The sequence below is a fragment of the Embiotoca jacksoni genome, unplaced genomic scaffold, assembly GCF_022577435.1.
Source record: "Embiotoca jacksoni isolate LCO1_2020_lvr unplaced genomic scaffold, fEmbJac1.0.p SCAF_7, whole genome shotgun sequence".
NCBI lineage: Eukaryota > Metazoa > Chordata > Actinopteri > Embiotocidae > Embiotoca > Embiotoca jacksoni.
Window position 1 is genome coordinate 8332125 of NW_027185425.1, and position 13537 is coordinate 8345661.

Sequence of the window (13537 nt, forward strand, 5' to 3'; positions counted from 1 at the left end):
CATTTACTGATGTCACTTTTGGTGGTCAGATGACAGTGAGGCCAGCAGGATTTTGGGAACCACCTCAATGCTTTCCTCTTGACGCCCTCCGACAGGTGATCCCTCCACAGGACTCACTGTGCTCTATAACCTTGTATTTGTGTCATAACCACAAACCACTGTGTGTCACAGTCATAGATTTAGAAAGGCTCTTGAGGAGGCTGTCTCTGCTGTCCCAAACTATGTAGCCATGGATTCAAGCCTCCTCCCACAATAAACACAAGTGGCATTTTCATTTCAATGGAAACACAAAGGAAACTTTCACCGTTACTAGAACACTTTGTCATTAAAAAGCACATTTTGAAAGAGACCCAGTGCACTTTGACACTTAGAAACTACTCCATTAATAATTGTATAATAATTATGCATAAAGTTGCATAATCAACAGTTATACCAAACTTTGTAGCTCTGTCAGTGATCACTCCTTCCTAGAAAGCTTCATAAACAAGAAAACTCCTGCGCCTTCCCTCTCTCACTGTGCATCTCCTGCTCATAGCCACACATCCCGTGCGCCAACTACTTGCCGCTCGCCACAGCTTCTGTTTCTGCGCAACTGGAGAGGCGTTTCTCTCTTTTTTTTTCTCTTCTTTTTTTAAAATCTCTGTAAGCGCCAACAAACCAGATGCAAACATCGGCCGGCGTTTATTTCGGCCTTTTTGCGGAGTTTTAGAGTTGGCCGTCTGCGATTCTTGTCATCATACTGATGTTCTTTTACTTCTGCGCGCTCCACCCCGCCTGCCGGAGCGGAGGAGCGCTGGACCAGAGAGACGCGCCAGGAGGGGAGAGCGAGCTGATGTTAGCGACTGAGGCGAGGTTCAGTGTGCCAGTTGAAACTCTAGAAACAGCGAGGAGTAACTTAATGAAAGAGTTGTGGCTGCTTAATTTGGTTTAGATAACATGGATCCACTGCACGACTCCTGCCTTCGCTTGTTCCTTGTTTAGTAAAGTGTGTTTTTTTTTTTTTTACGAATAGACGCTACCCTTTCTGCAAAGTGATGGCAGGTTAGCGGCTTGCTTTCAGTTTTCGTGGACTTAGTGCATGTGTCATTACTTTTCTGCACCCCGCTGGTCACTTCTTACACCTGACTCTTAACAATGATCGCTGAAGGTCACGTTTCGGCGCGGCGCACTCGTCAAAGTATTGTGCATCTTGTCTTTTGCGACCGTGACTTGATTTACAGATAACTTTGAAATCTTAACCGATCAAACCGAGACTATAAGAAGTAGGGATGATATTTTAGCCTACTCGTGTGATTGAGAGGTTTTAGTCCACTGTAAAGCCGAGACAAACTGGACTATGACTTGGTCCAAACTTTGGCTCCTGCGGAAGATCCAGTGAAAAGTGTAAAATCATATGTAGTTTAATCGTGTCGGCCTGAAGATGTTAGGAACTCCGTCCAACAACGGCGGCATCAGGATGCTGGTTCCCCCGGGTCCGGACGACGACAGGCGGGTAGAGTTTGTGGCTCTCACCGCCGTCCACACGGAGAGAAGCGAGCCGTCCACACCGGAGCGCGGACACCCGTCTCACCGCACAGGTCTACTGGGCACCCCGTTACCCGGACCGCCGGGACCCCGGGCCAACCAGTCTGCTTCAAGCAAGCGCTACAGAAAGTTGCAAAACTGCCTGTACAACGTGCTTGAAAGACCAAGAGGATGGGCATTCATCTACCATGCATTCATGTAAGTGTATCATTGTTTTTTTTATTGTGACTAAATTTAAACCTTCACACCTTTCTTTTCTAATAACTTAAAAAAAAACAACTCTCACAGTTACAGAAAGAGTAAGACAATAACTTCCCAATCCAGGTTTTAGAGACTATGCCAGCAGCTCTTTGATTCATTTTCCAATTAACCAAGCAGAGTTGCTTATGCGGCAATTAGCTTGGTCATATGCCATACATCATCCCAACATGGGGCCCACTGTTCAATTTCCCATTGTCTTTGTCCCATTAAATCATCAGGAGGACTTTGGGTATTAAATTTAATTTGTCCGAATCCACGGGGCAATTTTATGGAATCAAAGTCCTTTTGTAAACATTTTGATGCCTGCTGATAGTCGTACGCTTTAAACAAATTACTTTGCAGCAACTTTCTAAGTTGGAAACTGAGTTTGAGTAATAGAAGTGAGAGTGATGTACCCAAAATGTGATGAGAGTAAATTTAAAATAACAAAAGTGCCCTCATGTGAGGAGCTTAGAAGTGATACAAACTCAAACCAGATTTGCTTGTTGCGCCCTTTTTTCTCCACGGGGAAGTAAGAAGTCCTTCTGAAGCTAATAATTAATTAATGCAGAGTATCACCAGTGAAACACAGGCAATTAAATGTCAAATTAAAGCAACTCCTCTACTTCAGAAAGTATTCAGTCAGGGCTTTAAAGTACCTCTGTGCCATACGCTCCAAATGTATAGAACATGTAAACACTGGCCTCACAAGTATGAGCTCTGGTAGCGCTGCATGTTCCCCTCTGAAAGCTTAGGACCAGTATGTGAAACACAAGACACTTATTTGATCGGGACATAAAACCAAACATGTGTTGAATTTGTGCCCATGTCAGCTTTAAATGTCAGTTCTTCAATAACTGAAGTGGTGTGAATTGTAGGCCTAAATATTTCAAAGTCAGTTCACTTTATAAGTGAAGCGCAGGACAGTTTTGGACTAGCAGCTGTCTCCCAGCTGTGTGTCTACACCTGGCACATAGTGGACAAAGCGTTATGTGTGGTAGCTACTTGGACCGGGTCGTGCTTTCTGCGTTGTTGTTTAGACAAGTACGGCTGTCTGCCTGCCAGTGCCATCACGTGGTTATAACAGAGGGAAACCCCTCTGCAGGGTCATGGCTCTCATGTGTTCTCATCGTATACAGTTAGTGTGAGTATGCCGGAAAACTCCAGCCTCACTTTGTCCTTCATCGGTTTCACTTCCCTCTAGTTGTTTCTTCCGTTTCTATTCCCTCGGAACTGCTAACATGTCTTTGCAGCCCTCAAAGGACTACATGTCATGTACTCCTTCCACCCGGTGTGTTTCTCATTAAGAGCGTTGGCCTTTATATTGTAGTTGCTGGTGACATTCTCCCTGACATTACTGGGTGTTATAGTGGATAGCAACACTGCCGTTGTTGTTATTTCTCTGTCAGGGAGGCAGGGCAGGCACTTGGAGGTGCCCAGATCTTGTTTCAGATGCCTCATGCATGTAGCTAGGTCTGATTTTGAAAGTGAAACTGTGACGGTCCCTTTTTTATGTTGCCATCTTACCGGACTGCAAAATAAACCTGGGACTATAACTTAGGTTTTTCATGCTCTGTGACATGAAATACAGTCTTGGATGAATTTGTTGATAACCTTAACAGCTCATTGAAAATATTCCTAATTCCTCCTGAAAAGTGATTGAATTAAAAGCAGTTTTTTTTTTTTTTTTTAAATGTATACCTGCAGCCTGCAGCCTTTGGTATATCATTCTAACTCTTATTCTAAAAAATAAATAATTTGGTTCCAGTGATATGTCAAACTAACTGTTTTCTTTAAGTATTTTCACATGTTTTAAATCTGTCATTCAGCCTATTTAAATGGAAAAAAAAAATTGTCATTCTGCTGTTTGATATCATCGTGTGCACCGCTCTGAACATGGACCAGAGAAAGAAAAACAAAGAGCTGTCTGAGGAGATCAGAGAGAAAATAATAGACAAGCATGTTAAAGGTAAAGGATGTAAGACCATCTCCAAGAAAGCTAATGTTGCTGTGACTACAGTTGCAAATATTAGTAATGAGTTTAAGGTTCATGGGACAGTAGTCAGACTGCCTGGATTCGGCTACAAGAGGTCTTTTGGCACATCAGTGTCTGATTGTGAGATGTGTCACTTATTAAGCGCAGCCGGCTCCATGGAACACGACCCAGGAGGACAAAAAACAGATTGGAATTTGCTCAAATGCAAATTTGCCAAGCCTCAATGCTTCTGGTAGATCTTCCGTTTTAGAGCTGCTTTGCTGAATCTGTTACAGAGTGCCTTGAATCTGTGCATGGCACAATGAAATGTCAAGACTATTGAGGCATTCTCGGGCGAAACGTGCTGCGCAGTGTCAGAAAGCTCTATCTCAGTCAGAGGTCATGGATCCAACACAATCGTGATCCAAAACACACAACTAAATCACATCACCCCAGAATAGCTAAGAACAAAACATTGGACTATTCTGAAGTGGCCATCTATGAGTCCTGATCTGAATTCTATCATACAAATAAAGAGCTGAAACATGCAGTCTGGAGAAGGCACCCTTCAAGCCATAGGCAGATGGAGTTGTTTGCTTTGGAAGAGTGGACCAAACTACCTGTTGACAGGTGCAGAGGTAATTCATTTGTAGTGATTGCTTCTGAAGGTTGTGTAACAATATATTCGGTTGAGGGTCCCATCAATTTTATTATTTAAAATATTCTGTTGAATCAAATATCAAAAGCAAAGTGAGATTTTTTTTATAAATATTGACAGTTGCCGATTACTTTTGTCAGTTTCAAGTTATTTTAGGGAAAATTGTAGGTTTTTAAAAAGAAAATTCTGGAAGGGCACCAAAAATGTGTGCACGACTCTGTGTTAGGTGCACATATGTCTACCTGAGTGCATCGTTCCCCTGATATTGTATCACACTCGGTGGTGCATTTGTTGTGATTAATTACGTGTTGCTCACCAGGCCGAGATTCGTACCATGTGTGAGGGAAATTCACTGTGCAATGAAGCTCAATTAAGGCCGCGCCGATCTGTTGTAATGAAATTGAGCCATATGCTGCTGTGTAGGGTGCTGTGCTAACTTCTCTTGATCCTTTAATTAGTCCTGCACAGTAACGGGGGACTCTGGAACAGATGTGTTGCCTCTAGAGGGCCTCTCGTTGCAAGTGTATGCTGGAGTGTGCGTGGAAAACTCTATACACTCTAATGTGTCTCCACGGACATCCACTTCTGTCCCACTACAGCCTCAGCCCTGCTTACTTGTGTCACAGCTGCACATACGATTCTTCCTCATAGGGACAGATTTCTATCAGAGATAAAGGCTTTGAATAACTTTAACATCCTGCCTTCCAAACAGTTCACATGTTGTAAATGTCACACACACTCTCCTGCAAGTGAAACAGCTGTATGCTAATTCAGAGCTGGCACTAAGTCTCTCCTCTCCTCTCCTCTCCTCTCCTCTCCTCTCCTCTCCTCTCCTCTCCTCTCCCTCTCCTCTCCTCTCTTCTCCTCTCCTCTCTTCCCCTAACCTCTCTTATTGTCTACTCTACAAAGAAAAGAAGGAGTGGTAAGAAGGCAGAAACTTGTTATAAGAGACAACAGCGTTCCCGGAAAGTTCTGTAAAAAACACCCAGCCTACGACGATTTCCTTTGCTCATAAACCCGATCGGTTGCTTAGACGACACGGCAAGTTCTGGCTTTCCCGGAGATGGTGCGTGGACCATTTGAAAGGCGAAGTGCTGCTTGTCTTGTAATGGTCTCTTCACTCACGCGCAGTAAAAGCTCACGACCTCTTTGACAGCTTTGAATCCCGTCTCTTTGTTTCACCTGCTGTAAACCTGCTTTTCTGAGCTGGTTAAATCCATTTAAGTTTCTACACCAGCAGCCCAGTAAGAACGCCTGGGTTGTAAGAAAGTATGGCAGATCTACGTAATTTAGAAGTAAACCTCATTGTATTGAAATGATATTTAAACAGTATTTGTGCTTGTTTGGAGAATGTGTAAGAGCTGCAACTAATGATTATTATCCATTCTGAGTATTTTTGAACTGCTTTGTGTGTAAAAGGTGTTAAAAGAATTTCCCATCACAATTTCTCAGAGGACAGGGAGACATTTACAAATGTCTTGTTTCTTTGACAAGTTATGTAAGAGCCATGTCAGACAAAAGATTCATGATGATCTTAAAGTTGCAACTGTTGGTAATTCGTCAGTCTGCAGCCGTCTCAAACCTGCCAGTTTGCATCAAAGCAAGGAGACGAGACAATGTAACCTCTTCACTGCAACGGCGCTCCCTCCTTCCGCTTTGCATTTTTAGCGATGAAACGGCAAAAAAAAAAATTCAAATTAAATCGAATTAAAAGCAATAGAGGGTAAAGAATTTGGAGCCGTCTATGGGGATTATTCCGGGGGCTCATGGAAATTTCATGAATCTTTGGTCTGATCTTTTGGTCTGAACTGGACTTAGGTCAATAAATTAGTAACTTAATAAATAAGGTTAACCCTGATATAAAAAAAACAGAAATCAATCCGAGTTAGGGTCAGGCTTTTAGGGTAAGGTTTCATAAAGGACATAAATGGCCTAACTGACTAATCCACTCACTTATTCACCTCTACTATCAGCCCTGTCATTCTGAGTGTGTCTTTATTCATCTGGGGTGTGAACTTGTGTTAAATTGCCCTCTGAGCTTGGCAGATGACCATCAACATTCAGAAGGATTGGTTTCAGTGGTTTGCCTGACCTTTGACTTCCCACCCATTTCCACCAGAGGCAGTGCCGCATACGGATCACGAGGCCATCTGTTTTGCCCATATTCATTTATCCTGGCTGGAGGTCTTTCACTGCCATTAAACACAGATGTAAAATTAGGCTACCAGGTTGCGAGCAGGTCATACTAGCAACTACTGCCAACTCCGTGGAAATCCAAGAAGACATCTTGTCTTTGGCTTCATACTCCGTTAGTCTGTGAATGTGCATTCCACTGGACTCCAGCCTGAATATACTCTGTGAGTGCATGAGGATGGACAGGAAAGGGAGTCAGGACTGAGCGGTGGCCAGCCACAGTGATTGATTGGTTGAAAGGAGGGTGAAAATATACTGGTCATGTATTATTGATGCCTTCAAGAAGAGGAACAGAGATGTGGAGCAAAATTATAACACAGAGGTTTTAGACTTGTGCCGTGTCATCAGTATGAGAGAAATGTCTTTACAAGTAGTTGTTAGCTCTGCGCTAACTCTCCTGACAGACTCATTGAGAGTTTAGCAGATTTTCTCTCCAGAATACCATGTCGCTGTCTGATCTCTGGCTCTGCTCAAATTAAAGGGCAACTTAGTGAATTTAACACATCAGTTTACTCTTTATGAGGACACAGCCGTTGGAAACAGTCGTATAATGTCCTCTGTGGCTCTGAAGGAGCTTTGAAAATATCCCTGATAATGTCAAAGGGATATCAAATGTCATCATCAAATATCATCATTGGTATCTCAGCTGTCATCTGCAGGACAACAAAATCTCCTCATAAGAATAGAAATAAAGTCAGTTTTATGATGATTAAGGTTAGAGATTCAGGCCATAGACTGTATTTAAAAGTGGATGTAGCTTCCGGGTCTGAAAAATGAAGCCAATGCCATGAGGGTTTGGTCCCAAAAAGGCTCTGGGTCCATAGACTCCCATTCAACTTCTCTAATGAAATACAAAGTCAATAAAAAAATTTCCATGAGTCATTATGATGTCCTTCACTAATGTCACTCCTTCCTTAGTTTTAGCAAGATGGCGACAGGTGAAAGGTCGAACTAAACTAAACCAGTGAAAGCCTGATTTTTATCAACCAATCCTTCCACCCTGACTTCCCCCTTCTCAGACTTCACCTGACTTCCTTCTCTACTTCCGCCATAATTACTGGAGCTGCTTGCCGGCTTTGTCTCTTGTAAAGATATAAAGTTATTTAATTATTTTTGCACTGCTTAAAGGACTAATCTCGACAATCATAGGTTACAAACTGAGAATGTGGCCAGTGAGAGAGAATCTAAAAAAAAAAAAAAATTAAAAAAAAAATCATTTTCAAGTTGCATTTAAGCGTCAGATCAGGTGTTTACTGTGCTTAACAATACTAGTGATTAAAAGTCAGGACATGAACCTCTACTGGTTTGCCATTGGGTTTTAAATTTCTCTCTTGTGTGCCACCAACTTCATACAGTTGCAATGTCAAATCCCTGCAGTGCATTTTTAAGACGTCTTTCTACAAAACGGCACATTTGGAAGCAAAGAGTGCACTTTGGTGCTTTCAAATCTGTAACAGATTTTAATAATGCATTGTTAATGCTTTTAAAGACATGATCATTAGTTTGCCAAAGATCTGAAAACAGTAGCGTCTCAAATTTTCAAAAGTGAGCTTCTCCTGTCAAATTAATCTTGTGTGAGAATCTGTTCCCTTTAACCTTTTATGACACAAGCACCGGTGATGGCGTCTGTTTAGGAAAGCTTGAGCATAAAGCCACATTATTTATAGATGTTGAGAGAGATACCAACAACAGGACTCACGGCCTAATGCTCGATATAACCTCTCCGCTGAAGAGGCTGAATGGCTACAGTTCATTCTTCACACATCTTCTCTGTGAGGAGTGCTGTACACAGAATGCGTCTTGCAGGCTTTTCATTAAAGGTGAATTGCCTTTCTGACATTATTAAACTCATTTAGCTCAGACAGCGTGTTGATTGAATGTGTTCTCTCTCTGTCGACTATTGCAGTTTTCCCTGCTTCTGAACCCAGTTTGAGCCAGCTAATCTACTTTCTCACCTGGGTCATGGAAACAGTCTGGTCGGCTTTTCCAGGTTTTCAACCACGCGACACAAAATCCACTAAAATCGCCACCCTCTGGCATCCTCCAAAATCCACTGACGCGTTTATTATTGGACGTTTTTTTTTTTTTTTTTTTTAGATTTTTTTTTTTTTTTATTACTAGTCAGAAAATAGCTTTTTGTTTTGTTGTTTGCTTTTTTAGACCACACACAAATGTGTTTTTATTGATGACTAAGTACTAGAAGAGAGAAAGAAAGGTGGGGTAGAGAGGGAAGTGGCACCATAAAATGATGTGGGGAGAAAGCTACTCGGCACTTTGTGTGGGGTTTTTAACCTGCTCAGGACTGCAGATTGGATGCTTGTTGTTCAATTACCGCTGCTGTTTTTTTTTGTTTTTTTTGTTTTTTTTGTTTTTTTTTTTTGTTTTTTTTATCTGTTCACCTCAGCAGGTTGTGTAAATTCTGCTCCATTAAGAATATTTTACGGCCCAGATGCCTTTTCTGTGCTTTCACTCTCCCGCTCTCTCCTCCACCATTCCCTCCTTCCCTTTCCTCCTGAGTGGGAAAATCATGTCTCATTTGCTGTACTTCCCTTTCCAAATGACTTCCCCTCCCTCACGGCCTCGTCCCCTGTCTTCCTCTCAGTCCTTGTTGTCTGGTCAAGTCTCTTCTTAAAACCCCAAGAATTCAGGATGTGCTATAGTTAAATTGTGAAGGGTTAAATACAAGAATACATAGTTAGAAATTATTTGATTCGATGATAATTGTGTTTGTTTGTCCTTGTTATAGCCACTTTTCAGGCAAAAAAAATGCCAAACATTGTCCTGTTTCAGCTTCTGACATGCAATGATTGGCCTTTTTTTTTTTTTTTTTTTTGTATGATAGTAAATTAAATATTTGGGGCTTTTGGCCTGACAGGGAAATTATGATTTTCTGACATTTTATAATCAAATCATAATTTTATTGATAATAACCATTAGTCAAAATAATCATAATTTTGTAGACATTGAATTATCCCACACCCCCTAATCTATAAATCTATGCCTCTCTGCTTGTATTCCCTCTTGTTTAAAGTAGTTCGAGTAGAGACACCCCGACAGCTCGGCTCCGGCAACACTTCTCTGATAGACCATCTTTGGCATTTCCTTTAATTTGAGTGAAGGAGGAACTGAAATACAGTCGAGCTGCTAATGAGATTAAGGCCGGAGTAACTTGACTGAGTAGGAATTCAAAGATGATGATTTTGGCTGATTTGTGTTCTCAACATGTTGAAGACATGTTTTGTGGATAGACTAAAACTCTCAGTGCCGTTCAGTTATAGTTCTGAAATATGCGCCAAAGTCAGAACTTTAGAGAAGTACAACAAGAGTGAGAGAAAGAAACAGATTTATTTTCTCTTTTTCCAAAATAGAAACGTCTCAAATACTCACATTTCTGGGGAAATATTTTGCTTAATTTCCCAGATGACACTCACTGCACGTGGCTCTGTGTTATCCTTATTGTGTATTTTCATTTGTTTAAAGGTCTTGAGGTCCACCCCTTGTCCACCTGGCCTATGTGCACCACAGTCTGTCTGAATTTCTCACGTCATGTGACCTCTTGATGTCTCTTTTGATGACCTGTCACATTCTGCAGCAACTGCTTTAACCTCCTTGGCTGCCCCGTGGCTTTATTTTTCCAGAGTGGCTCGCTACCAACTCACACCGCAGTGTGACAGAGGACAAGCCAAAGAAGGCGGAAGGAGTAGGAGAGAGTTTGGTTTTGGTTGCAAAGGATGAATGATAATGATAATCCGATACTCTATTGATTTCTGTAGGAAAATTTCTTTTTGCTTATCCTCTACAACAGCAGAGATATAATGTCTTGCTCAAGGCCACGTCAGTAGGGTAGATGCTGGCTAATGGTGACTTGGATATAAAAGGTGGTTTCTTTAAGACAAGTGGGATAGAGAAAGATATATTTACGCACAGTATTTCCGAAAAACTGAGATAAAAATGTACAGAAAACATCCCTGTTTGAGAAAGATTATTGTTCATAGCTTGGTCGTCCTTCAAAGGAAGAAAAGGCTTGTCACAGGACAAGTGATTGTGTGTGTATAAAGGGAGCGATATGGAGAGGAGGATCAGGAAAGTCGAGGTTAGTTGCAGTATTAATTTCTCCTTTCGGGGCAAAATGTGTCTCCCCGGGGAGAGGACTGTCTGTCCTGGGATGGCCGACGGGGAATCAGGTTTCCCTCTAATATCCAGCCCCGCTCCTTCTACTCACTTTCAGCCAGGAACAGGACAAACACACACACACACACACACACACACACACACACACACACACACACACACACACACACACACACACACACACACACACACACACACACGCGCACATACCATTATTGTCAGGGGGGCAAGCAAACTACTGTTGTTTATTTACTTGACAGGGCAGAACACGTAAAAATGCTGAAGGTGATTCAGTACACACACACACACACACACACACACACACACACACACACACACACACACACACACACACACACACACACACACACACACACACACACACCTTGCACTAAACACAGTGATTTTATTTTATTCTCCTGCAGAAGATTGGCACCCCTTGATCTACAATGATCTGTTTTCCTGAAGTGGGCCAGGAATACTGTGGCATTTGGCTGCGAAGGGCTGAGGCTAATGCCAAGAGTTTATTTTGATTAGTCAAGACCCTCTAAACACTTCAGATCTGCTTTCACAGCCAGGAAAATCCAGAGACAGTGTCCCAGCTCCCATTGTCTGTATATATATATCTTAGTATTATGTCTCTCTATCTCTCAGCAATGTACTGTATGGCATCAGTAATTTCTGCAGAGGTTGTGAGTCTGCTCAAGTAGACATACTACAGGAGCTGCAAATACTGACAAATTGTTGTGTCATTTCATTGTAGCAATTATTCAAAACAAAATGCTGTAGGTGAGGGATTTTTTATTTATTTATTTTCTGGGATTTTTGCCAATGTATCCCCCTGTGATCATACATTGTACAGAAACACACACTGAAAAGATGCCACAAGACTTTAGTAAATCAACTCTGACTTGTGTTTGAGCTTCCCTCTTTTTCACTGCAAAATTTCACCCAATACTTCTTTGTTCTCTTAGTTTTCTGTTGGAAATCTTTACTGTGCTGTCACTGCTTTGGTTCTCACATTCCCTGCTTTGAATTGACGTTCCACTGGACAGATACAACTTTGCAAACCAGCTGTCACTGTCGGTAAAACAGGGCAATTGGTGAAAACAGACGGCGCTGTCGGTAAAATCTGACTCTGAAAATGTGTCACAAGCCATGGGAAAGCTTCTCTGTAACAATGTCTCCCGAAAAAGTTGATTCATATTGAATACACTTTTATTCATTTGTATAAAGAGGCAGTGAACTGTCCCCGGCTTGGGCACACTATCCCCTTCTGTACAGGAGCGATCCTGAGCGGCTAAGCATCTCAATGTGGGCACAAAGTTTTGACAGAAAGCACGCTGGATTCCAATGAATGAGGGCGGGTGGGTTGTACATGTTCATCAAGGTGTTCGCTGTGAGTCCGAGGGTTGAAGAGGGCTCAGGAAACAGGGTCTGTGTGTCGCCAGCAGCTGTGAAGACCATAAGGCAAGTAGAAAATAAATCAATAGCTTCAGCCATTATCTCTCAGCAGCACACTTAAGACCTGACCCTAATGGGGGGCTTCACCAGCACACCACCGATTATCAACAGATGCTGAATAATGTGGAAACTGACTCTGTAGCTAACAACTGATAAGAAATGAACATATTAGTTTGTACAAAATGTGGCGTAGCCTGCTTCTTCTTATCTTATTCACTGCTTTAAATGTCAGAAACACTTTCATTCAAGGATAAGTGATGACAGATCAAAAGCTACAAGATGGAAATCTCAATGTTTTTTCAAAAGGCAAACTGCTTATCAGCTTGATGGGAGTCATTATGTTATTTTGATCATTTGCAGTGAGTTAGAGTAATATCATATGGACAAAATCCTTGATTATGGTATATATTGTTTTATGTTGTCATAATACTGTACATTGAACATATAAAAAATAACCAGACACATATGGAGGTTTGTTCCTCTGGCTGGTTCAGCAGATTAAGTACTTGGCACTTCAAAGTCATTGATTATGTTGATTCAGAAACGCAGTCCTTGTCATCAACTTGAACATTATGCATTATTGGCTCAAAGACAGAAAATAGAAAGAGAAAAATGCAAAAGCACTCATAGAACTGCAGTTACATCCAGTAACTTTATTTATTTAGTTCCTGTGCACCGGTTTCAACACAGCTCAGTATGAGAGTGGCGCATGCATTTTACTTCTCACTAAAAGTCGCGCTATGTCTATTTTTTTGCTCTCCTGTGTGTGTCTGTGTTTAATGAAGGGTGAGGCTACGCCTCACTCACACAGACATGCAGACCAGAAGATAGACGTAACATCTGAAACTTTATGTGACTTGTAAAAAAGTGCAGTAAAAGCCTAAAATGAAGCTTTCAATGGACAAACTGACCTCAAACTGCTGAAAATCAGTATTAATATCAGCATTTTTTAAAAGGCAACCTACCTGTATCTACTAAGTAGTAAGGATGCTAATGTTAGCAGCTTTACTGCTGATCAAACTATCAGTCTAACACATTGCTGAACCCCCGAACGCTACCCATCTGGAGGGGTGGGGGTGGGGTCTCTCTGCTACTTCTTTCTTTTCCCCAAAAATTTAACACAAACTTTGTTGTGTGGCCTCTGCTCAAGTTTCATGTCTGTGGTAAAAGTGCAGACGCAAACGTACTACTAGTCATAAAAATGTGTTTATCTTCGGTGCTGATGTTGATCAAGCGACGTAACTGGGAACTCAAGTTATAGCTTCAACCTGTTCTGCTGTCATTACTTTGCTGCAGCATGCACAACAGTCTCTGAAGGATATAGATAATTCAAGTCATTCAAAGTAAATGTG

The 13537-nt window shown here is 41.6% G+C and overlaps 1 protein-coding gene across 1 annotated transcript in view; it reads left to right on the forward strand.

Annotated features, from left to right (window-relative positions):
- The first annotated feature begins 693 nt into the window (after positions 1 to 693).
- Positions 694 to 13537, forward strand: part of LOC138214884 (potassium voltage-gated channel subfamily KQT member 4) — a 46457-nt gene continuing 33613 nt past the window's right edge. Inside the window, exon 1 of the mRNA XM_069176725.1 lies at positions 694 to 1722. Within this exon, the coding sequence (XP_069032826.1) occupies positions 1421 to 1722 (302 nt within the window). The 5' untranslated portion in view covers positions 694 to 1420. The remainder of the gene's footprint in view (positions 1723 to 13537) is intronic.